This window comes from Ambystoma mexicanum, chromosome 11 (genome assembly GCF_040938575.1).
Source record: "Ambystoma mexicanum isolate Mex_15411 chromosome 11, UKY_AmexF1_1, whole genome shotgun sequence".
Taxonomy (NCBI): Eukaryota; Metazoa; Chordata; class Amphibia; order Caudata; family Ambystomatidae; genus Ambystoma; species Ambystoma mexicanum.
The window spans coordinates 1,363,864,394-1,363,888,656 of NC_090934.1; the positions used below are offsets into that span (position 1 = coordinate 1,363,864,394).

General features: G+C 48.9%; 1 protein-coding gene across 8 annotated transcripts in view; it reads right to left on the reverse strand.

The window, feature by feature from the left end:
- TJP1 (tight junction protein 1) overlaps positions 1–24,263 on the reverse strand; it is a 2,827,266-nt gene that overhangs the window by 792,610 nt on the left and 2,010,393 nt on the right. For all 8 annotated transcript variants that reach the window (XM_069624936.1, XM_069624933.1, XM_069624931.1 and 5 more), the window contains one exon: positions 7,420–7,528. In XM_069624936.1, the coding sequence (XP_069481037.1) occupies positions 7,420–7,528 (109 nt within the window). The remainder of the gene's footprint in view (positions 1–7,419; positions 7,529–24,263) is intronic.

Sequence of the window (24,263 nt, forward strand, 5' to 3'; positions counted from 1 at the left end):
GAGGTAAGTAAATTCAGCACACAGTCACTATTATATATATACAACCCTAATTACTTATTAGACAAGTCTTAATGAGAAACACCACTTATTTTCAGACAGTGGTGAGCGCTTAACATAAGATGGCACTCTAATGAGTTATTAAAAAGGGAGGGAAAAAGGCAGAGTTATGGAAGCACACACATTTCAATACTTTTTAAAGAACCACAGTAAGGCAGGATAGGCAGAGTTCTACTGGAGAGCAAGGAAGTCAATTGCAAGGCCCACTCTTGGAGAGAGCAAGCAGAAAGGGCCCAGGTTCACACAGTGGGTTTATGGCCAAAGAGTCTTGTAGATAGTTTGCACACAAAGAATGAAATTAAAGTCAGGAAAAGTTAGCTAGGTTGTCCCAGGCCAGCCCAGGTTAGAAAGTCGAGGCTTTACTGTCACCCAGAACGATCTGTCGCAAGGGAAGCCAGGCGGGACACAGTACCTTAAGTGGGAAGGACGCTCCAGCGGGGGCAGTTGTTCCTGGCAGCGGGTGCAAGTCGGTGTTTCGTCCAGAGGAAGGGGAGTTCTCGACGTGGAGGAAAGATGAGGGTCGTTGCACTGCCAGGGAAGAAACCAGCCGCAGAGTTCTTCGGTTAAAAGGTACTACCCTACTATACGCGGTAGTGGTAAACCGTGGTATTCCGGTTGCCGATGTGCTTGACACGGGCAAGGCAGCCACGAGGTGCTCCAGGAAGGCGAAAAGAAGGCAAAACTGGTTATCCCCACCAGTCAAAGGAAGAAGACTCTCCGGACTGGAGATCTCCTCTGTCGTCGGGAAAAGTGGTGAGACGGTTCAGCAGGGCTCCACCGGTGGAGTCGTCGTTGCAGGTCGGCTCAGCTTCTCCCTCCTCGGATTCTTAGGTCCTGTGGTGACTTCTGAAGTTCCAGTCCCCAAAGCCCTGCTTTTATGCAGCAAACCCCCATTCATTCAGCCTAGCTGTCAATCAAACATGCTAAGTGGTGAGCTGGCCGGCTCACCACTTGGGCCAATCACACAAGAGTGTGACTTGAGTTGCCAAGGCAACTCAGTCCAGGGTGCCTAAACCCCCTCCCACACCCCCTGTGGTACCCAGACAGAGTGGCACCACTTTTGGAGGCTTCTGTGGAGAAGCCCGCCAAAAAGTGGAACAAAGGGCTCGACTTGGGTTGGAGTCACAGAAGAGAACACAAATGCCATTTTAGAATCGAGTTCTGGCAAAAAGTACCAACCGGTGAATTAATATTAAATAAACCGGCGGTATGTTCGAGGAGATAGGAATTGAATAATTAAAGTTGGTAACCTCGAACAATGGGAAAATCCCAGAGAGATATATTCACAGTCGAATATAAAAAGTAGTATCCACTGCCACCAGCCAAAACTCGATCAGGGGGGACGGAGACGTGCCCCCTCGAAAAACAGACCCCGGGGCAATCTAATTGCCCCGACCAGTATGTCCACAATATGATGGTTTGTACTGGTTTCTGTTCATAATTTGGGACTAGTAAAGCCAATGGTGACTTTACATGCCCTGGGAGACAGTAGTCAGTCCCAGGGTATGGAGTCTATGTTTGGGGGTCGCTACGACACCCCTGGGTTACAGGTACTGTGTAACCCACATCAACAAAACACATGAAACCCTATGGAGTAAAAGACCCCATAGCCCATAAAACACATGGCAAGACAAAGGAACACCTCAAATCATGTCTAAGAGTGGGAGTAAAAGTCTCGCTCTTAGCTGGAGAAAAAAATAAACCCCAAAAATCCAGCAAAGCTGCTGGGGGACTCACTAGGTTTGGGAAATTAGCCTTTACAGAGCATTCTTCCTAACAACCGCAAACACTTTTTAAAACCTACGGAGACGTCGGTGTCGACAATGAAGACATCTCGATGTCGAAGATTTAACAAAGACGTCACAAGATGTGAGGCGCACAGAATTTCGCTAAAGCCATCACCGTCGTGGAAAAACTTAACTGTAGACCAACAGGCGCTGCACAAGCTCTATATGCCTTCAAAGACATCATCCTCGACGGAGGCCTTTGAGAGACATGGACTCTATGCCACCGACGCACAGTGCCCTCTGCCGAAAAAAATATTCAGAAGCAGCTGAAGCTGGACGACATATGTCAAAGATGAGGAATATGTGCAAGGACACAATCCATTTGAAAGGAAGGGTTGTGGGTAGTTAAAAAGGTTAGATCAGTTTCTCAGAACATGTGAAGACAACAAAATCCTCCAATGAAGTCTAGCTGAGCCTTTACCAGCAGTAACAGTATTACACACGCTACAATCCATGGGTGCCTTTAGGGAGCCAGGACAGCCAAAGTCTTTTGGCAAAAGTCTATAGTTCTCATGCACTTCTTTGATTAAAAATTCATGCACAAAGTTAGAGGGTTCAGAAAAATCACTGATAGGAACACAAGCTGTTAAACCTGTGCAAAAGGAGTTAAACTCAACTGAGAAAGTAAGCAGGTGCAAGTCTCAAGTGAGACAGCACAATTTAAGGCAAGAAGTTAAGTACCCTCATGCCCGAAAAAAGTACCTTTGGTTACAAGAATGGGGTCCAGCTGGATTCCGTCTTGCTACAGCCAAGCAGACCCCTTTTCCTGAGCCTCATTCATGGGGACAAAATGGAGGACGTCTGGAGGGCTAATGCGGCGGTACACAGAATGGTCGTCAGCAGCTATGGGTTTTCTTCGTTTCAGTGGCACTTTGCAGTTTAAGCACTCCGTAAACAGCGCCGATGCAGAACGATGGACACCGGTTGGACTTTTGCTCCCTTGGTCCTACATTCTGGTGAGGGGACTCTGGAAGGTCCTTAAGAGGTTTCTGGAGCTTTTGGCCCAATTTGTTCTGCGGCAGACGTTGCACTCAACTATGGGCACTCGACCCCTGGCACTGGGCTTCTGCAGCAACAGAGAGGCACAGCAAGTCAGGGACTGCACCAAAGAGGAGTTTGTCTTGGGGTTAGTCGGTTCCACTAACCCAAGGGGAGAAGTCATTCTTCAGAGCTTCTCTGTCGAGGTGAAAAAAGGAGGTCAGTACAGCATCAGGGCTTCACCAGGCAATTCAAGGTCCAGGAGGTCGTAACAGGCTTCTCTTCTCAGTTTCCTCATCGGATGTTTATTCCAGTGGTCGACTCTGCCTGTAGTCCCAAGAGCATCGCCTTTTAAGCAAGTTTTCCCATTCATGCACAGCCTAGGCTGTCAATCGCAGCAGGACTAGGTTCATTCAGGCATTCCTAGAGACAAAGGACCGGGGAGTTTCGGGACCCTCCCACACATCCTGTCCGTTCAGACACACTGGAGCCAGGGGTGAGCAATCAGGGCTAGAGCCCGCCAAAGACAGAACAAACGTAGGGCTCAAACCTGTCAACGCACAGAGTAAAACCCAAGACCAACCTCACAAACTGAAAATGGCGAAAAATGAAGACAAGGACCATTTTGACCAAATGGTCACTCATGGGTGCTGTACTGCAGCCGAGGGTTCAGCCTGATTTAGAAAAGCACAAAGGTAGGAAAAATGTAACCACTGCCAGCAGCCATTTAAAGAAGTGAGGGTAACAAAAATATTATACATGGGAAAGTAGGATAAGGGGCTACTAAGTAACTCCCCAGGCACACATAAGATGGAGTGTGCTGGCCCTACAAAGAGAAAAGGTAAGAAAAGTCAATTTCACTTTACTCTTCTAGGGAACTGTAGTTCACACATGAAAAGGTATTTAAACCTTATGAGAAATCCAAGAGATTTCTCATTGACACTGCACTGAAGGTGCTGTGTGTCACCATACAAAAAGCAGATGCCTATGGAGTTTGTCAGATTCCAAAAACACTGAAAACACAAAATCCAAATCAGGTAAAAACACACGAGTGAGAAAAAGATCCCTCTCACTCATGAGTTAAAATTAAAATGTTCCAAGTCCAGCAAAAGAGCTGGGGGTCTCGAAGGTTGAAGGGTATTAGCACATAAATGAAAATTCTCCCCAACACCAGTCGGCCCACTACTGGGGAGCTGTGTTCCCCGATCATGTCGTCACTTTCGCATCAGAGGTGGGAGCCGAGGAGGGGGAGCTGAAAAACCTGCACAAAGTCCTCTGCTGCTTTCTCCTGTTGTCGCTAGGTGACCTGTCAGGTCTCTGCATACGGCATTCCAAAACACTTTGAAGCCAGTGAAAGCACAGGGTTTGAATTCGGTCCTGCCGTGAGAAGGGCTTCTGCCTTGACTTTTTCAGGACCGCCAAGTCCTTGGCAGTTTGAGTGGAAGTTTTCTTCTTTGTTAACTCATCATCGGTCGATGAATGAAAGAGGTCCACGCCTTCTAATGGCAGGTCTTGAATCCATTCTTGTACGTCAGATGAAAACTTAGTGGCATGCATCCACGCCGTCCTTCTCATCTCGACACCCAGGCACAGCCCTTGGCTGGCTGTGTCGATGTGGGAGACCGAAGACTCCATAAGGTCCTGCGCAACGGCCCAGCCATCCGCCAGCACGATGTTGAAGGAGGCTTGCTTCTACAATGGGAGGTCAAAAGGAACTCCCCAAGCTCCCGCCAAAGCTTCTGGCTAGCCGGAGCTAAAAGGGTGTTGGCTTCCAGAAGATGCAGCCCTGAGATAGCATAACAGCGTTTGCCCAAAGACTCGACAGACAACTGGAGGTGGCTCATGTGGAAGAAGACGACAAAGACTATGGTTTAGAGTATAGTGAGGCCACAGCACCACTGAAGAATGTGGCTTGGAAGCCACGAGGATTGGCTACCCGCCTGTCAGCCTGAACCTGTCAAACTTCATGTTGCACTTGCCCAAAATCTCTGCTAGCCCTCACGCCTCCTGGTGGGCTTCCTCAAGCAGAGGGATCCCCAAGAACTCTGCCAGGCCCTGAAGGCGGCCATGAAAGGCCTTAATGGATGCAGAGGGTTCGTCGTCTTCGCCGCAACACTTTTGTACAGACCAAGGGGAGTCCGGGCCCTGGGACACAGGTGCCGGCGGGTCCCCAATTAGGTCCAAAGCCGAAGACAGGTCAGACAGCTGTTGAAGGGGAGGCATTGATGGTACAGGAGGTGGCAGGGTCTGTAGGTAGGGGCGGTAGGGCCTGGACAGGGGGAGGGACCAGCACTTGAACCAGTAGCGCTAGAGGAACCAGCAGAGGTCCCAAAGGAGACTGGGGAGGCACCACCTGCGGGATCACCTCCTTCACTATATACTTCAGGAGCCCTATCATCTGAGGGGAACGCATGAGGTGGAACCACTGCTCGAAGAAAGGGGCCTCGCTAGTCGCCGGATCCCTAGGGGCCGAGCCCTCATAGGCACTGGGCCTCAGCTCCTGGTTGAGGCAACTGAGGTGTGTAGCCGTATGCGGCGATGGGAAGATTCCCCCCTGAAGAGACCTGCTGCTGCTTCCAAAGGGAAGGGGACTCGACCCTTCTTGCAAGGCCCACTCAATCGTAGAGCGCAAAGGCGGGCCCTGTGTCCAATCCAAGATGGCTACCAGCCTGCACAACGCACCCATCTGCCATTTAGAACCTTACGCCACGCCCTGGGCGGGGGGACGCAAAGGCCCAGAGCCACAAAAAGGATTAGACATGGGAGGATACAGGTTGGTTCTTGCACCCGAAACAGAAGCGTCAACCTCACATATCACTCCAGTAGGCGCTGGGCCCTCGGCTGGCAGTACATTAGTCGTAACGCCCCGCCTCACGAACTCGGAGCAAGGTCCGGTTGGCTGGGCACCCTCAGCACCTGTGCCGGTTGTCGTGCTGGATCGTGCCAAGGACTGACTCTCGGAGGTGGCATCCAATGATCCTTTACCCCTTGGGTCGAAGAAGAGGACGAACTTGATCACCCTTAAAGAACTTGCGCCTGCCAGTACCAGAATATGAAGAACCCTTGGCAGTGGGAAACGCCAGGAACGAGTCGCTGCGCTAAGGAGCCATGATGAACAGTGGGCCTACCTTGTCTTGACGAGAGATCCTGGAGTCAAACTCCTTACTGTGCGCTGGATGAGAAGTATGGAATATCTCCCTCCAACACGACAGTCGGTTCTTCAATGCCCTGTGACCGAGAGCGCTGCAAGCTGTGCACGCGTCCCAGCAGTGGTCGGGCCCAAGGCACTCAAGAGTACATGAGGGTCCAAGCCCGGGAACGAGCGGTCGCACAAAGCCCATCTCGTGAATCCTCCTGCAGCTGACATGAGCCGTGGGAAGCGAGGCACCAAAGGGAGGTTAAATAAGATTGAAATACAAAGACAGGGAGAATGGGCAAAGTCTCTGCAACCGTTTGTGTGGAAAAAGGTCCTGGGGTGAGGCGCCGGAGGGCAAGGCCTCTGGGGGGGCGTGCCCGAGGCAGAGCCATGTACTTAATTTAAAGGGGAAGCTACATTTTGCATTGCCAAAGGTTCCGGTACGTCCCCATGTTGGGGGATGCCAATAAGAATGGAGGAAAGGGGACAGGACGTTTGAGTACTAGATTGGCCTCTTCTACATCTGTCCACCAAGCCAAAGTATAGAAATCCAGTCCTAACACCAACTTTACTCATCTGCAATTTTAAGGGATTACTGCTTGACCCTTGTAGTCTGAGCATTGTATATGTCCCCTTCCCACCTTTTCCTAGTCGCCCTTCAGCTACTGGTGGCCCAGTGGCACCTCCTACTCAAACATGGACACAGGATTGGGTTGAAGTTACCAAAAGTTATTAAGAGTTTGGAGAAGTTTGAATATAGTTTTCCAGTTGGTTTATTAAGTTTAGTTATTTGTTACTAAAAAAAACTATTCTATTGTGACTACACCTGTGGGTTACCTTTCTAAGAGTGTTGCAAGTGTTCTTATGCTGTTTATATGTTTTATAGTATTTACCTGCCCTTTCAATTACAACAGTGTGCCTTAGTGAGTGCAATAAATGCCTATTTTTATATAACTACTAAGTGTATGAGAGTTTCATGAACCAAGGTATGTTCTGAGGTCTTAGTACCCAACTACTACAGCCCTCCTCCATCCTTAGATTAAGCCCGGCTGCTCGACCATTCCACCATATCTTGATTAGTTCAGGCTGATCCTAAGAAGCGTAGACCCTGTTAGTCCAAGGTGGGCTTTCCCAAATCCTGTCACAGTGACTTTTGTAAGCAACAAAAAACCCTAACAGTTTGTGTGCCTGCTGTACCGCCCTATGACCCTCCCCCTACCCGTCCCCTGCTTCCTAAGAGCAAAGATGGACTGATCTGTAAGCTACCACTCGGAGAGTCCAGAAGAACTTAAGTAATAACTGGCTTAACACTGAAGGTTGGCCTTCCTAAACAGTCATATGAGGGCTTTTAAAAATACTCCCTAAAAAATATAACATTTGTTAGGAGGAGGATCCCATGCTAACGAAAAGCATTAATTATCAATAACAACGCTGAAGTGTAGTACATAGAGAAATACTCACCATCTCTTTTCTTCTGTGCCAGAATGGTAACCTCTTCCCCTTTAGGGAGATCAAGCAGAAAAAGTACTGCCTCTTCTCGAATTATGTTTGTGAAGTCCACGTTGTTTACCTGTAAAATTATGGTAGATTCATGATGGTAGATTCAAAGTAAAGGAGAAGGATAAAGGCAACAAAGTTTAAGCTTGCAATTGCTTCTTCATAAGGAAAACTATCTTCATGTTATTTGACCACTCTACTGCTGAGAATACCTATGTCACTTTCTTGGTACTACCTTTCCAGAGCAGTGTGACATGTCAGTGCATTTACCAGAAACTTATCAGTAAAGGGGTTAACCCATCGAGAGCCCTCAGGTTGTACATAGACACCACAGACACTTGGCCTTATTTTGCCAGGAGATTAATTTTGGCCCCCTGGTTTAGGGGGTAAACCAAGGTTAATTGCCCAAAGTGGATTGATAACATGATTGAATTGTAAAGGCAAGTCTGCTTGTTCACTTGTGCACAGTCTTTGTGAAATATTGCTTTCTGGAACAGATTTTCGAAGTACCTTGAAACATAGGAGCTTACTAATGAAGATAATAGTGACTACTGTACTCCTTTGTCCAAAGTTCCTTCATACGCAAGGGAGAAAAGTCTATATCCCCAAAATGCACAAGTATACACAAAGCAAGAATACCTACACTTTACATCAAAGCACAGCAGCACGAGTCAATCAAACAGGAAAGCTAAATAGTAAAATAAAAGAACAATTCATTTAAGACAACCATATACTATGCCGCATAAATACCAGGCAACTATAGCTTCAGCAGTCCCTCCCCAGGTAGGTAGGCCTAGTGCTTCAGAGGGAAAGTTTCAGTAAGGTCCCAAGAGGGGAGACGTAAACTTAGTACCCCTAGAATAAGCTTTAGTAAAACCAATAAGTTGGTAGTAGTTGAAGTTAACAGGTAAAAAGGAATTTTAGGGGTACTCGCTGAATCCTACCACACTGGGGGAGTTGAAGGGTGTGGGGGGGGGGGTTCCGCAATTAGAACTCAACCAATCACAAAAAGGTAAATGTTAGGGAGTAGCCCTTGTGTCCATTAAATCCTACGGCGGGAGGGGGCAAGTAAGTGTGAAAGTACACTTATGCCCCTTTACTCCAGTTTCCTGAGGTATTATACCCTGACGGAACTCTGAATCACTTGGGGAGGCTAACTTCTGTTGTTCCTGTAGATGGATGTCTAGGGGGATCGCAGGTAAAATGGCTGAAGTAGGCATAGGGATTAGGTCTGTGTTAGGAAACGTTTGTATGCAGTACCCTCTGAGAACACTACAAACAACTATGACTACCTGTATAGGAAACTCAACCTTTGGTATAAGCTTGTACTACACAGTTTGGGTAGCGTGTTGAGCAGCCAAGCTTATCTCAAGAGGGGAAATGTAAGCTGTAGTGGAGTTACAAAGATTCACAGTTACAGGTATTCAAATAAACTTGCATTCAAGGTTTCTTGCATAAACAATTATTAAATTTATCTGTCATGTATAAAGCTGCCTTTAGAAGGGAGCAATATAATAGTAACACACAAATATACTTCAATACTGTACACTGAGTTTCTGAATCAGACAAGACCCTTTTGGGATGGCCCAGAGACAAAACCTACACCCACAGGTGACTTCAGTTAACAGGGGTGCTGGGGACATTCATATCTTACTGTTGGCATTCAGAATACTCTTAAAAGTTGGTAAAAGGCAAAGGTTATTGGAACACAAGAGATTGCAAATATTCATAAGCAGTGCAGATACTTTTAGAGTTCACTAGAAGAGTCATTCGATTCAATAGGCTAAGCCAAAGTCACTGGGCAAAAGTCTTGGATAGGAAAAAGCACATGTTCTTAGGAGTCTGATGAAAAGAACAATCAAATGTAGGGCCACAAGCTGATGAGTTGTGGAAGTTACGAGCACTTCTACAGTAAGAGGCAAGTGCTCTTAGACTTGTTTTACAGTACCTTGGTGAAGAAGAAAAGATGCAGCTGATGACTTCTGTTCCTGTGCAGCTCTGCAGATCTCACTGTTCCTGGGCCTCAGTCGTTGGGACAAGAGGGAGGACGTCGGGGGACTCCTGAAATGCAATGGGACTGTCAAATCCCGCAACTGGCAAACTTCACTTTCAGTGGCCGTTTCATGTTTCAGCTACAGCAAATAGCAACAATGGGGTTCCTGGCTGTCAAGGTGGACTGACCTTGCTTCTGGGCCTCACACACTGCAGAGGGGGCTCAGGATTGGCCAGTCCTGCTTCGTGGAGGTCCAGAGGATCACCCAAAAGCTTTAGGCCATCTTAAAAGTAACACAATCTGGTGTCCCTCTCCCTGGCTACACGGTTTCCTGCAGCAACTCAGAGGAAATTCAACCACCTCCGAGATGGGTGTCCAGGTGGCTTAATTTGGAGTTGATTGGTCCCACCAACTCAAAAGGGAGAAGTCGTCCTTGCAGGTGCTTCTCTGTCGATGCGAACCTGGCGTTTCGGCACAGCAGCAGGGCTTTACCGGGCAAACCAACGGTCCTGGAGTAGCAGCAGGCGTCCGCTTAAACTCTTCTTTGTTCCTTCGTCCAGTGGTCGACTGCCTTCCAAACCAAAAGACTTGCCTTTTATTCAGTTCTCTCCCATTCATCCCAGCCTAGCTGTCACGCACCCTGCAGGGTGGCTGTCCTTGCCGGACAGTCAGCTAGCCAATCGCCACAGAGTGCACTTGGTCTCCTAGGAGACTAAGCACAGGGAGTTTTGTGCACCTCCCTCACTTCCTGCCTGCCTGCCCCAGACACTCTGGACCAAGAGGCGGGCTTCACTCCTGAAACCCGCCAAAGGCGAAATCAACAAAGAGACCAAACCTGGTTTGGCGCACAGAGAAAATCTCTAGAAGAACCTTTCCGCAAAGACATGGCGAAAAAAGACGACCAGGGGACCATTTTGTCAAGGATGGCTCTGCGCTATTTAGAAAAAGATGGCTCCCGCAGTTATCGATGCAAACAGCCTCAGTAAATGCAAACCATAGTAGTTCAAAACAAAACCACTGCCACCAGCCATTCTGTGTGGAAAGGCTAACATTAAAAATGTCACATGAGCATCTTGTCACAAGGGATACTAAGTAAACCCTCCAGCACTCTAGTGTAAGATAGTGTACTGGGTCTAGTAAGTTACAATGCTAAGTAAAGTCAATTTCACTTTACTGCTCTGGGAAACAGTAGTTCATCCCAGAGAAGGTATTTAAACCTTGGGAAATCTGAAAGACTTCCCTGTGTCACTGCACTGAAGGTGCTGTGTGACAATGTAAAAGATGATGCATGTCAGACTCCATAACCAAAAGAAACACTATGAAAATTCACATTAAAATACAGAGAGAAAGTGGAGAAAAGGGTCGCACTGTCTCCAGGTTAAAAAAATCAAGTCCTCAAAATCCAGCAAAGTTGCTGGGGGTCTTTAAGGTGGAGGGAATTAGCAAATTGTTGAGAATTCTCCCTAACACAGTGGTTCCCAACGCCGTTAGGAAAATTTCCTTCTAGCTGGACAGCCCGGCACATCAGGACAGCAGACCGCACGGGTCACACGATGTGACAAGACCACCCGGATCTACCAGAGGAGAGGAGCAGCGAAGAAACCCCCGATCAGGAGGTGGCAAGTCAGGTGTGTGGCAAGGAGGAAAATGAAAACAGCTCCAGGAAGGCTCCTCTTCCTGCAGGAGTGCAGCGAGACAGATGGTCTTAGGTTACGAGTCGATGACCTGCAGAGTCCCGAGCTCCAGCTCGGTATGGTGACCTGTGCAACAACTATTGCGCATGCTTGTCGGCCAACAAGATGGTGCTGTGGCAGTACTGCTTCTGGCTTTTCGTGCCAAGTTAAGGACTACTTGGTGCCACCAGTCCAAACGCTGAACTGGTGAGAGACTTATATTATCACAGCAAAAGCAGCAGGGCTTCACTGGAAACTGGTGCTGGCAATGCTGGTTGTCCATAAGCGCAGCCTTTCCATCTTCTGCTCTTCTTCGGGGCCTGGTTCCAGGAAATTGCTGCAGGGCTCATCCTATGCCAAATTGGGGCTGGTGGACACCCCAGTCCACCAGCAGCAAAGACCTGAAGCATTCAAACAGTTAAGGGCTGTCCAATCATGGGTAGCTGCTAAGGCAGTCGTACCACTATCTGTGGAGGTTGCTACAGCTCAAACACTATGGCTTAAACACCTGACAAAAAAGGGAAACCAGGATTTTGGAAAAACTTTCTTTTTGGACCTTTCCCTCCACACATTCCTATGCTACGAGACCCCTTGTGCCCCCATTCTTTTTGCTTGTTTTGAACCATGTCCTGACTTTCTGGAGGTCAGTAAAGCTTCTGCTTTACTTCCCTTGCATGTTTTGCTCATTCTTATATGGAAACCGACTAGTCCCTAAAACGGTCAGTACTGGGAGACTCTCTTGGAATTCTTGTATTTTTACAATTGCACAAACCACCTTACAGTGAAGTTCAGTTAGGATACTTTGTATCCATATAACTTTTTACCTATTGGCTTTTTGGTTACTTTGACAATGTGCCTGAAGACCAGTTTGTAGCAGCTATGACACTTACCATTGTGATATTTTTCTTGTGCACTTTTGCATTTACTTTTGCATTTACCTATAATGGCTATTGAAGGTGGCTAGCAGCCTAAAATGGCCAAGCCACAAGATTTGTGCGTGTTCTTTGGCCTTCTTTGGCTGCTTTCGCAGACAAGTGAGCTTTGCGTATGTTAGCCAGAAGAGGGGGCTGGGAATGTCTGCCGCCCAAACGTCTGCTGTTGAACAGATGTGACCAGTGATTGTCCAGGTCTGGACAGCCCTGGGCTGTTTGAATGTTGCAGATCCTTAGCGTTGGTGGGCCTGGTCTAGCTCCCAGCCTTAAGCGTGAATAAAGGGGGGGCTCCTGCAGCTATTTGACAGTTCATTGGAACCAAGACTTCTACAAAGAAAAGCAACACACAGATGATCCGTACGACCCCTGTAGCTGACCAGCATCGACTTCATCGATTGGCCCGGTGAAGCCTTGCTTCTCTGTCCGATCTCAGAAGATTCAACCCTTGGATCGGTAGGAACAACCAATCTTGACCGCTGCTCAAGGACCCACATCGTGGAGCTTTCTGAGGTGTCCCTGAACCACCCAATCGCATAACCAGCTTCCTTTTGGGCTAGCGCGCTGCAGCCAACACCATTCCGAGCAGAGCCCTGGGAGTCACAGGATCTTCAGCTGATCCTTAAGTCACTTGTCCTCGCAATTTCAGCCTTCTCACAACAAGGGAATCTGAGCGGGGGCTGATTCTGTTTTCACTGCTGGAAGATCTCCCATCACTTCTATACCGTGGTGGCCGCCGCAAGAACCATCCTTCTGCAAAACCGCGAGGGTTCCTAAAAGATCTGCATCACAGAGGTCTGTATCTCTTGGGGTCTTCAAGAGGTGCCTGGCAAAGTCTAGTAATCGGCTCCCTGCGCCTGAACTCTCCTCACCTGAACCAAGGACAGAAGATTGGTGCCCCAACGAATTCCGTTAGTCCTTCCATATCACCTGGAAGAATCAGAGTCAAGGGGGTAAGTGAACATGCCCGTTTCCGCCTCCCGCTGTCTCCCATAGGCTAACGTTGGGTGGAAAGCGCCTGTCCCAAAAAACTCCCTGGTAGACACTATGTACCATAGTCAACAATGGAATTTAGTTCATTTTACATAATACTTATTTGCTCTTTTCTTGTAAGTTAGCTTGAAGTTGCTTTGGGCCTGGACTTGAATCAGAGTGCAGCAGTTATTGCTGGCCAAAATGGAGGCCAGGAACTGGACTCCCGATTGGATGAAAATGAAAAAAGGCAGGGCAAGGCAGAGCATTCTAAACTGCCTTTCATTAAGATTTGTCCTTTGAGTCGGTGCTGTTTTGCTCGAGTTCCCGTTTTTAAAGGCCATAATATTATTTCTGGGAAGAACTTAATCAGAAAGGAGAACAAGACTTCATACCGAGTTTGCAGGAAGAGCAGAAGCCTCCAATCCAACTCTAAGCTAAGATATGCGCCAAAGTGAAAAGACTAACTTCCAGTCCTAAATAGGAAGATAATTGTGTAAATAATTGTGTGTACCTAGTAATCTCCTCAACCGGAGTGTAAATATTCAGTAGAAGGAAGAGTTAAGTCTCACATCAGATCAACCGACTTGTGAGAAAACTAGAGAAAAGGGAGCCACCAGGGGCGTCGAGATGTACGGACGCTTCTCAGCCGATCTCCTCCCCAGGGCGCTGTAATTAGAGCTGTGAGCCCACCCCAGACTTGTGGCAGCCTGGCCCTAACCCCCCTGGAGACGTCTGGTGGTGTCAGGAGTCGGCAGAGCGAAACTCCGGTGTTGATCGGTGCTGGAATCACAGAGATTGCAGCCCTTTGCTGGGAGACGCTCGGAGCCTGGTGAGTGTCTCCGTTGTGAGGACCGCGCGGGCCTGGCCTGCTGTGCGGTGGGGAAGGGGCGGAAGCCCGCTGTTTGCTGTAATCTTTGGCGGCTTCGTTGGGGATCCCCACCCAGTGCTGTAACATGCAGCTGCTAGAGGACCTCCAGGCTGCCGGAGGTGAACTGTACGGCAGGCGATTGTCAGGAGGCCGGGCGCTGGAGGCCCCCGGTGGAAGTCGTCCAGCGGATCCCCCCAGACTGTCTCATGGTGTCTTCGGATGTCTGTGACTGGGGCGCGGGTCTCCGGGCCTGCCCCTCCGGGACCCGGTATCAGTGAAGGCGAGGCTTAGACTCGGAGGGTGGTGGAGCTGCTGGAGCCGCTGAGGACGTGCGGATCCAGAGGCCGCCGAGGAGGATTGCACGGACCCGATCCATGAGGCGGCCCCCCTCCCTGTGTACTGCGGAGAGCCCGGGTGTTCAGCTGTGTGCTCCTTGCTTGAGAGGGGTGGACCGGAGTGTTTACTTTCTCCAAAGCTGGGACTGTGAAGATTCCGGTCTCCATTCTGAGTACCGAGCGAGGCCACATTGCCAGGCGGCGGGGGAGGGGCGGAAGCCCGTTGGGGTTCACAATCTCTCATAGCCCGCTGGAAGCCCCCGCCCGGCGGTGTAGATAGGCAGATACAAGCGAGAAGGCCTCCGGGCTACCACTGGCGGATTGTGCGCATTAAGGGCTTTTGCTCGGCTGAGCTTGAGACGAAGGTCTCCAGGTCGGGGCCCTGGGATCCAGCACCAGCAGAGGGGGAACTCACGCTTGGCAAGCGACGCAGCTGCTGGAGACGCGCGGCCCTAAAAGCCAGAGCTGTGGCTCTCTCGTGAGGCTTGAGTGCAGCTGTTCGCTGCCTGGACACTAGCCGTGTGGCAATTTCCCCCTGTATTCTTTGGAGTGCCTGAGTATTTCACGGTGGAGAGGGTCCGATTACTCTTTCTTGGAAGCTATCAGTCCCAGCTTGAGGGGTACCAAGAGACACCTATTCTCGTTGGAGGGATGCTTATGTCTGTGCTTATGCCCAAGCAACCCCCCTCACCAGAATGCTTCTACTCGGACTGAGGTGTGCAGCGCAACTAGTAGTGGAGAGGGCGAATGGCTGAGCTCTGTGTCGCTTCTGTTGGGAGCCCTAGGAGCTTTTGACTATCAGTTTGGTGGCTGCCCTGGAATTGAATGCTTGGGGTTCAGGCATTGCAGAGATTCCGACGATGATCTCCTCAGGTGAAGGCTCTCAACATGCTTCATGCGAACCAGTCGGATACAATGGAAACGTCAGATGTGAGTCGTAATATGGTGGCTTTGTTGGAGGAGATCTATGGTTTTCACGCAGATGTAAGCAAGAGGCTGGATTCTCTAGAGAAGAAGGTGGACGATGTGGAGGAGCGCATCCAAGCCCTAGAGGCTAATCAATCCTCCGCCGACCTCTTTGAGACAATTTGACCTGCATCTGGTTGATTTGGAGAGGAGGGAGGAAAAGATTATGCTCAAACTGGATGATTTCGAAAATCGGGAGCAGCGCTCCAATCTTAGGTTTTTTGGGGTTCCTGAGCAGGAGGGGGAGACGCAAGCAGACATCAGGCAAAAGGTTAAGAAAATAAGCTCTCTGTTTGGGGGTGAAAATACAGATGTCCCTACCATTGACAGAGCACACAGAGCCGGGGGCCGCAGGGGGGACCCTCGCTCTATCCTAGTGAAGTTTCACTACTTCGTTGAGAAAGCTAAAATTCTGGAGCTGACCCGCAGGGCAGGTCCGATCGAATGGAAGGCTGCCAGGATATCTATATACCAGGACTTGTCGGCGTTTACGCTGGCACGTCGGAGACTTTGCGGTCCCCTGACAAAGTGGTTGCAGGTTAAAAGGAGTACGATATAGGTGGGGGCACCCATTCTCGCTTTCTTTTGAGTTCAATGGCGAGAAGTATCTTCTAATATCAGAAGCTGACATTCGGAAGGTGATGAACTGCTGAACGACCCTCGCATGGAGCGAGATGCAGTTGATGAGGGGCCCAGCGAAGGTCCTCCTAAAGAATCCTCGGTGTTCTTGGGGTGGCGGCGTGTCCGGGGACATGAAGTACAGGAAAATTATGCCCCCCTCTCCAGAACTACCGGGGACCTGAATGGGGAGTACTCACTCTACATGTGTTTATTCGTCTTTTGCACAAGGTTTTTGATGTGAGTTCAGGTTAGCAGAATGAAATCTGATTCGGCTAGCTAGATCCGGCAACAGTCAGATTTCTTTTTTTTCTGAAGCCGGGGGGCTCCGAATAAGAAGAGTTTTTTTCTTAGAGGTTTTTCGTCCTGGTGGAGGCGATCCATGGTGGCCTGAAGGCTCGACAAGGAGATGTTGCCGCCCTTTCAGGCGCTCAAAGGTTGGGGTGAGAGGGATGGGGTGATGGGCTGGGAAGGTTGGGGGAGGTGTTCGAGCTACTGAGGATGTGGAATTCTACATATTCATCTTTGTTAGGTTGTTGTGCACAGAGGCCTTTGAGCTAGGCATATATGTCGGCCTCCAGCAGGAGGTGATTGGAGCACTTGGTGGTTCTCATGGGTGATTCTATCCATCCTATATCGGTGGGGTCCCTAAACTGGCAAGGTTTGAACTCTCCAACAAAGCGGTCATTGACTTTGAGGGAGTTTATTAGGCTCAAATTGCATTTTTTCTTTGTTCAGGAGTCTCAGCGGGTTAAGGGGAGGGAACCTGTTTTCAAATCCAGAGCCATCCAGTATCTGTTCTGAGCATCATATGAAATGAAGAAGCGAGGGGTTATTCTCTTGGTTTCTCCTGATGGACATTTTTCTCCCAGGACACAAGGCGGATCCAGAGGGGCGCTTTATTATGGTTAAGGGGGAGGTGAAGGATTGTTTGTTCACTTTAGTGGGAGTTTACGCCCCCAACAAGGCCCAAGACGTTTTTTGGCAGGGGTTAGCGCGGAAGATTAGAGAATTTGCAGAGGGAACGATCATAGTCGCGGGGGATTTCAACATGGTATTATCCCCAGATGGGAACAGGAAATCAGCTAAGCCTGATCCAAATCTTAGATCAAATAGAAGTTAGCGGACACTTTTTACCGGGTGAACGAGGAATTGAGCTTGGTCGATGCACATCCCGCTGATGGTGACCTAGACCCTCTCTACACCTATTTAATCTTCAGTACATCAGTCCTTCTCTAGGATTGACTATGTGCTGGTAGATTCCTCATTTCCGGACTACATCAGATTTTAGGTGACGGTCCCATGGTCTGACCACGATCTTGTTAAAGTTAGCTTGGGAGTCCCCTTGACTGTTCCTAGAGCATCACGATGGATATGCAATGACTTCCCGTTACTGGATAAAGAGCTGCGTCAATCTCTTCTAACCTCTATTAATGACTATTTCCATCTAAATGATACTGGTGATGTCGACATTAGAGGCGTGTGGGACAGGTTTAAAGCTACTGTCAGAGGGGTTCTAATAGAGTTGGGGGCAATGAGAAAGAAGGCCCGATCTAGTGCGGAGCTTGAATTGAGGGAACAAATCTCTGCTATCCAGCCAGGGGGTAAGTTGAGATCCGAGATGAGCCCTGTACAGCGCAAACGCCTCCAAAAACACTCCGCTCTCCTTGTGGGACAGAGAGAAAAAGCTGGCGTTTCTGAAACAAAGTTACATGGACAAAGGGGAAAAGGCAGATAAGATTCTGGCCTGGAGGTTGAGGGAACTTTGCAAAAGTAGGCGTGTCAATCTCATAGTTGATCAGTTAGGGGTAAAATGGTTGGGAGATGCTCAAATTGCGGAGCAGTTTAAAGAGTATTATGAAAAGCTTTATGCTACCGAGTATATGTGTGATGGATCCGACGTGGATCGGTTTTGTGATTCGCTCCCACTCCCTGGTCTTTCAAGAGAGAGTGCCGCCTCTATGGAGCTTCCCATCTCCCCTCAGGAAGTGGTCGATGCTATTGCTTCCTTGAAGAATGGTACCGCTCCAGGGGATGATGGGTTTACTGTCCGTTTTTTAAGACGTATCGTTCCACTTTGGCTCCGTTTCTAGCTAGGGTGTATAATGATGCATTTAATTCGGGCTGCCTCCCTCCTTCCATGATGTCAGCCCTCATTGTGGTCATTCCCAAGGAAGGGGAAAAACCCCTCGCTCTGTCAATCTTATAGACCCATCTCTCTCTTATATTGATGTGAAAGTTTTAACTAAACTTTTGGCGAACAGATTGTCTAGGTTTCTCCCCACGCTGGTTCATGGAGATCAGGTAGGTTTTGTCCCCGGGCGCCAGGGATCTGACAATATCAGGAAAATGCTGGGCCTGATATACGAAGTGTCCAGGCGAGAGTCTGAGGCTTACCTCCTCTCGTTGGACTCTGAAAAAGCCTTTGACCGCGTTGAGTGGTTATATATGGGGAAAGTTATCTGTAAAATGGGCTTTGGCGATAATTTCTGTGGATGGGTTTCGGCCCTGTATAGCGGTCCATCGGCGCGGGTGTTAGTAAATGGCTGTACATCCTCCAGTTTTTTGCTATCCAGAGGAACACGCCAGGGGTGTCCTCTCCCCCTTGTTGTCTGCCTTGGCTATGGAGCCGTTTGCCACAGCCGTTAGAGCGGATAAGGGAGTGAACGGGGTGCGGTGAGGGGACTATGAGTTTAAATTGTCCCTCTTTGCAGACGACATTCTGGTGTATTTGTCTAGAATTCACGTCTCCCTTGCTCGGTTGTTTGACCTGGTTAGTAGCTTCGGGCGTTCTCTGGGCTTAAAATTAACATCTCCAAGTCTTGCATTATGCCCATGGGCAAGCAGGACCAGGATATTAAGGCTAGGACGGTAGTCCTTGGCGTGCGGGTTGAGAATATCAGTACCAGCTATCTGGCTACCAACTTACCACCGGATCTGGGTAACATTTTTGAGTGGAATTTTCTCCCCCTGCAAACTCTGCTTTTTGACGACCTGGCTAGATTGGCTCCCCTCACTCTTTCATGGTTTGGGCGTATGGTCTCGGTAAAAATTAATGTTCTCCCCAGACTTCTCTATCTCTTCGCCTCACTCCCTTGTCACATCCCAGACTCTCTCTTTGCATCTCTTTGATTGCGAATTATATGCTTTGTGTGGGGTGGTAAGAGAGCAAGAATTAAATTTGATACTCTAACCCTTCCTAAAGCGCTCGGAGGGTTCGGCCTCCCGGACTTTAAGTTGTATTATAAGGCAGCTCAGTTGCGGGTGATGTTAGAGCATTTACAGGATGACCTTAGGACGTACTGGGCTTATGTGGAGGATGTGCAAGTTCACCCTTATACGGTCAGGGACTTGCTTTGGTGCCCCCCGCGTTCCCGAGCGGCAGCTGTCAGGACCCTTATGATTTTATCGGTTCTTTGGGCATTATGGAATCCAAATAGGGACAATAACTTGCTTTTGTCCTGGCCTTCCCCCGTCCTCCTTGTGGGGTCATCCACTCAATTTGGGGACCAGAGGCTTTCGAGGAATGCAGTCGTGGTCAGACCAGGGGATCAAGAGGGCTGCAAAATTGTTTTCCCTGGGGAGGTTCATTGATTTTGCTCAATTATAGGGAGTGCTGACAGAGAATCCTCCTTCCATTTTTGACGATTTGCGGCTTAAGGGCATTCTTACTGGGGCTGACTGGGTGGTTCCTCTTTCCCGTCCGCTGACTCCGTTTGAAACAGTGTTTGTGGAAGCCGAATCCAGAAGAAGGTCCCTTTCTAAAATGTAAGGTGTGCTGGTTGTAGGTAACTTGGAGGGTAGACAAGCATTCAAACAGGTGTGGGAGGAGATAATGGGTATGGACATTGATGAGTCCACATGGGGTTCTGTGTTTGGATCCATCTTTAAGGGGAAGCTCTATACGGCAGCCATGGAGCATCATTTTAAAATTCTCCACTCCTGGCATCGGTCCCCGGTCACACTGTCTAAGATGTTTCCGAATGTATCCCCTATGTGTCCTATAGCGTGTGCTGGTAGAGGAACATGGTTCCACATGTGGTGGGAGTGCCCGGTCATTCAGGTCTATTGGGCAGAGCTACTAAGTTGGATTAAGGGCATCCTGGGAACATGTCCTTCCCCTCACCCTCTGGAGATCCTATTTGGTATTCCCATACCAGAGAGCAATGACTTGCCTTTCTCCAGGGTGGCAGGGGCGATGTTGAGGGCTGGGAGAATGGCCTTAGCTCAGAAATGGAAGAGCCCTCAAACCCCTACGAAAGCGGAATGGTTTAATAAGCTTTTGACTATTTTTACTTACAAGAAACTAACTGCTATTGCCAAGGATATGTCCTCTTTTACAGGATTGGACAATTGTGCTATTAAATGAGGACTGTAAAGCCTTCATGCTCTAATTTTTGCTGGGTTTTGACCAGGGTGCATCGATGGGAGGGGGTGGTCGATTTGGGGACATTCTACATGTTTCTCGTGTTTTTGGGGGACTTCACCGGTAGAAAGGGGTAGTTGTTAAGCCTTATTGGGTATTATGCTGTGGCTCTTCCTCTTGTGCACTTTTGAAACTTTATGTCCTGTTGACTCCTCTGTAGCTCCTCAGTTGGGGGGGGGAATAGCGTGAGGTATGGGTGGGGGTAGGGGTTCTTGGTTGGGGTTATTCAGCTTCTCTCAGATGTTTTTGCTATTAAAGAATTTGCAATAAATACAAAGTGGAAAAAAAACTAGGGAAAAGGACAAGTAGTTCTTGCATGTGCACGCTCGTTTGCCTAGATGGGTTGCTGCACAGAATATCCAGTGCGCTGGTAACGTTTCTGCCGAGAATATCCAGTGCGCTGGTAACGCTGTGGCAGAGTATATATAGTGCGCAAGTAACTTTGCTGCAGAGAATATCTAGTGCGCAAGTAACTTTGCTGCTGGTCTTTTCGTTCCACATACGCAGATGTCGCAGAGCCTTTCTACGGAGAAGAGAAAGCAACCTTAGCGTCACGGAAGATAGAGCAAGGGAGAAGGTATCCATGCGCCATGATACGACAGCGGAAAGTGAAAGGAGGATGGCAAGGCAAGTGCGACCTAGGCGGTGCAGCAGAAGAGGTGAGGCCTGCTGCATTGGTTGGAAAGGACCTTTTTGTGATTTACTCTGCGCGCCAAACCAGGTTTGATCCCTTTGTTCGTTCTGTCTTTAGTCTCTGGAGCCAGTATGTCTGGCAGGGGCAGGAAGTGAGGGAGGTGCCGAAACTCCCTGTGCTTAATCTCCTTGGTTACAGGAATGCATTCAAAAGGTGATTGGCCGGCTGGCTGCCCGGCAAGGACAGCCACACTGCTGTGTGATGGACAGCTAGGCTGGAACTAATGAGAGAAACCTGCATAAAAAGCTAGTATTTTTGGCTCGGAAGGCAGAGTCGACCACTGGACGAAGGAATCCGAAGAAAAACTTTGAGATACCTGCTGCAACTCCTGGACCATTGGTCTGCCCGGTGAAGCCCTGCTGCTGTGCTGAAGCTCTGAATTCGCCTCGACTAGAGAAGCCCTTCAAGGACGAGTTCTCCCCTTGAGTTGATGGAATCAACTCCAAAGTAAGCCCGTCTGGACATCCTCTCGGAGCTGGCTGTACTTCCACTGCTGCTGGAACCAAAGTGCCAGGCAGAGGAACACCAGATTGTGTGCGTTGCTTTTAAGTCAGACCAGAGCGCCAGGAAGATCCTCCCAACTTCGCTGAAGCAGGACTGACCAAGCCTGAGACACCTCAGAGTGTTGGGCCTCAGATTCGAGGAAAGTCCAGAGTGGTATCCAACAACTGCAGTGTTGCTATTTGCTGTCATACGCGCGGAGCTAAAACACTGAAGGACCGCTGAATTGAAGTTTGCCCATTGCTGCCGCTGACCTTCCCATTGCAGAGCAGGAGTCCACAGACGTCCTCCCTCTTGTCCCCACAACTGAGGCTCGGGAACAAAAGGATCTGCTGAGCTGTACAGGAACAGAAGGCAGCTGGAACCATTTTTTCTAACCAGAGGTACTGTAAGGTCTAAGAGAACTTAACTCTTGTTGTGTAGCCTTGCTTGCTCTCAGTTGAGACCTGTCTTGGTTACCTTGCAGAGTTGCTATAGCTTTGCCCCTCACAAGTCTCCAAGCTTGTGGCTTTTCAAGTGTTCCATTTTCTACAAACATTTCTAACATTGTGCAAGACTTTTTACCTACCTGCAAAGAAGATCATCAGCTTCCCTAAACATTGTGCAATTAACATTGGCTGTCCTGGCTCCCTGAGAGACTCTTCTTCCCATTGACTATGTGCTTTATCTTTTCCTCAGGAAAATTTGACATTAGAAGGTTTTTTTAAAGTACTTACCTGTTGGTGAATTATTTGCTAACCTTTGTTTTATTCCTCTCTTGTATCTTTTACACCAAACTCAGTATTGTTCTAAATATACCAGTAATAAATCAATGTCCACAGTGTCCTAGCTATTTAAGTCACCTGAGGGTGTAGAAGTGTCTGTCATCCCCAATGGGTGTCATCCGATTTAGAGAAACAAAATGTGTTTTGGAGTGTGTTAGAAGTGCTTCATATATTGCTACCTTTTGATGGCGGCTTATATAACTGACTGAAATAAATTAATAATTGTTTTATCAAGAAACCTGGAGTATAAGGGTTTATTTGAATAACTGCGACTGTGAAACTGTCACAACCTTACTGCTCACATTGACCCCTCTTGAGATAAGCCTGGCTGCTCAGACACTACCAAACTGCGTAGTTCAGACTTATACCAAAGGTTGGCTCCCTATTGCCAGGAGGTCAAGGTTATTTTAGTGCACCCAAAGTGTACTGCATACAATCTTGCCTAACAACCCTGAGAGTATTGTCTGGTGAAGGTGTGCGGCACCGCCCATGTTGCTGCCTGGCAAATGTCACTGAACAGTATGCCTGCCCACAGTGCCGCCGACAACTGAGTGGACCTCGTAGATTGGGCCCTGGGAGCCAACTGCAATGGCTTGCTGGCCTTTTCGTGGCAAAAGGAAATCTTAGATGATATCCAACGGGAAAGACCCTGCTTCAAAATCGGCTTCCCCTTGTTGGAGGGACCAAAAGCCACAAATAGCTGTCTCGATGTCCTGAAGGACCGAGTCCTGTACAGATATAACTTCAAAGCCCTCTTGACATCCAATGAATGTAGTGCTTTCTCCGCTGGTGTAGAAGCCTTTGGGAAAAAGTGGGCAAGGCTAACGTAGTGTTCTTATGAAACTCAGACAGAATCTTAGGAATAAATTGAGTATTTGTAGACAGGAGAAACTTGTCCCTCATGAAACGCAGATACGGCGGGTCGGTAACCAGAGCCTGAAGTTCAGAAACCTGCCTGGCAGAGGTAATGGCCACCAGAACAACCATCCACGTGGGAAACTTCACCGTCATCGTGGACATGGGTTCCAACGGTGGTTTCATGAGGGCTAAGAGTACCAAGTTGAGACGCCAGACTGGAGAAAACTACTTCGGGCAGGGGGGTGGGGTATTACGGGGGGGACATCCTGAAAAGGCCCTTGAGGAAATGTTTAATCAATCTGTCACTGAACAGAGGTGTAGCATTTCACAGCCTCATGAACCTGGAGATGGCAGCCAAGTGGACCCTGAAGACAATGTCAGTCACCCCTCCCCCAACCCCCACTTTGCCAACAGCAGAAGATAAGGCAAGATTTGGGGGGGGGGGGGGGGCGAAACCTGCACCAGCTGCAAGCTCGGTTGATGCGAGCACCGGGCACAGAACCTTTTCCACTTTCGGCTGTAAGACACGTTGGAATATGGCTGCCAAGATGCAGCGACAGTCCCGTGGAATTCTTCGGAGTGGTCAGGAGCCACGCTGCTATGCAGAGGGGTTGTGATGTCGAACCTTCCCTTCGTTCTGTGACAGAAGATCCAGCTCTGACCCCAGATGAAGAGGGTCATCCACTGCTAGGTGAAATCTGTTGGGCCAGAACGGGGCCACCAGGATCACCTTGTGCACCATCTGGATCGTCACCTGGATCAGCGGAAACGCGTATGCAAACAGGCTCGTCCACGGGAATGAGAATGTGTCCCCTTCGAGTCCGGATGAGCCACCCTGCTGGTGAAGAGACTGCACTGCCTGTTTTCTGGGCTGACGAATAAGTCCAGCGGAGGAGTCCTCCATTTCATGAATATCCTCGCTACCTGGTTGTCTTTTTGCTGCCATTCATTTCATCTGAACTGAGTCTCTGCTGGGAGCATCCGCCTGCACATTTTGAACCCCTGGCAAAAAGTAAGCCACTAGGTGAATCTTGTGCGCTATTGCCCAGTGCCAGACAGCCTGAGCCTCTCCGGACAGGGGCTGTGAATGCGTGCCTCCCTGTTTGCGGAGATAAAACATAGTTGTGGTGTTGTCCATCAAAACCTGTACCACCAAGCCCTGAATTGGGGGCACAAATGACTTCAGTGCCCAGTGTACTGCCCTCAAC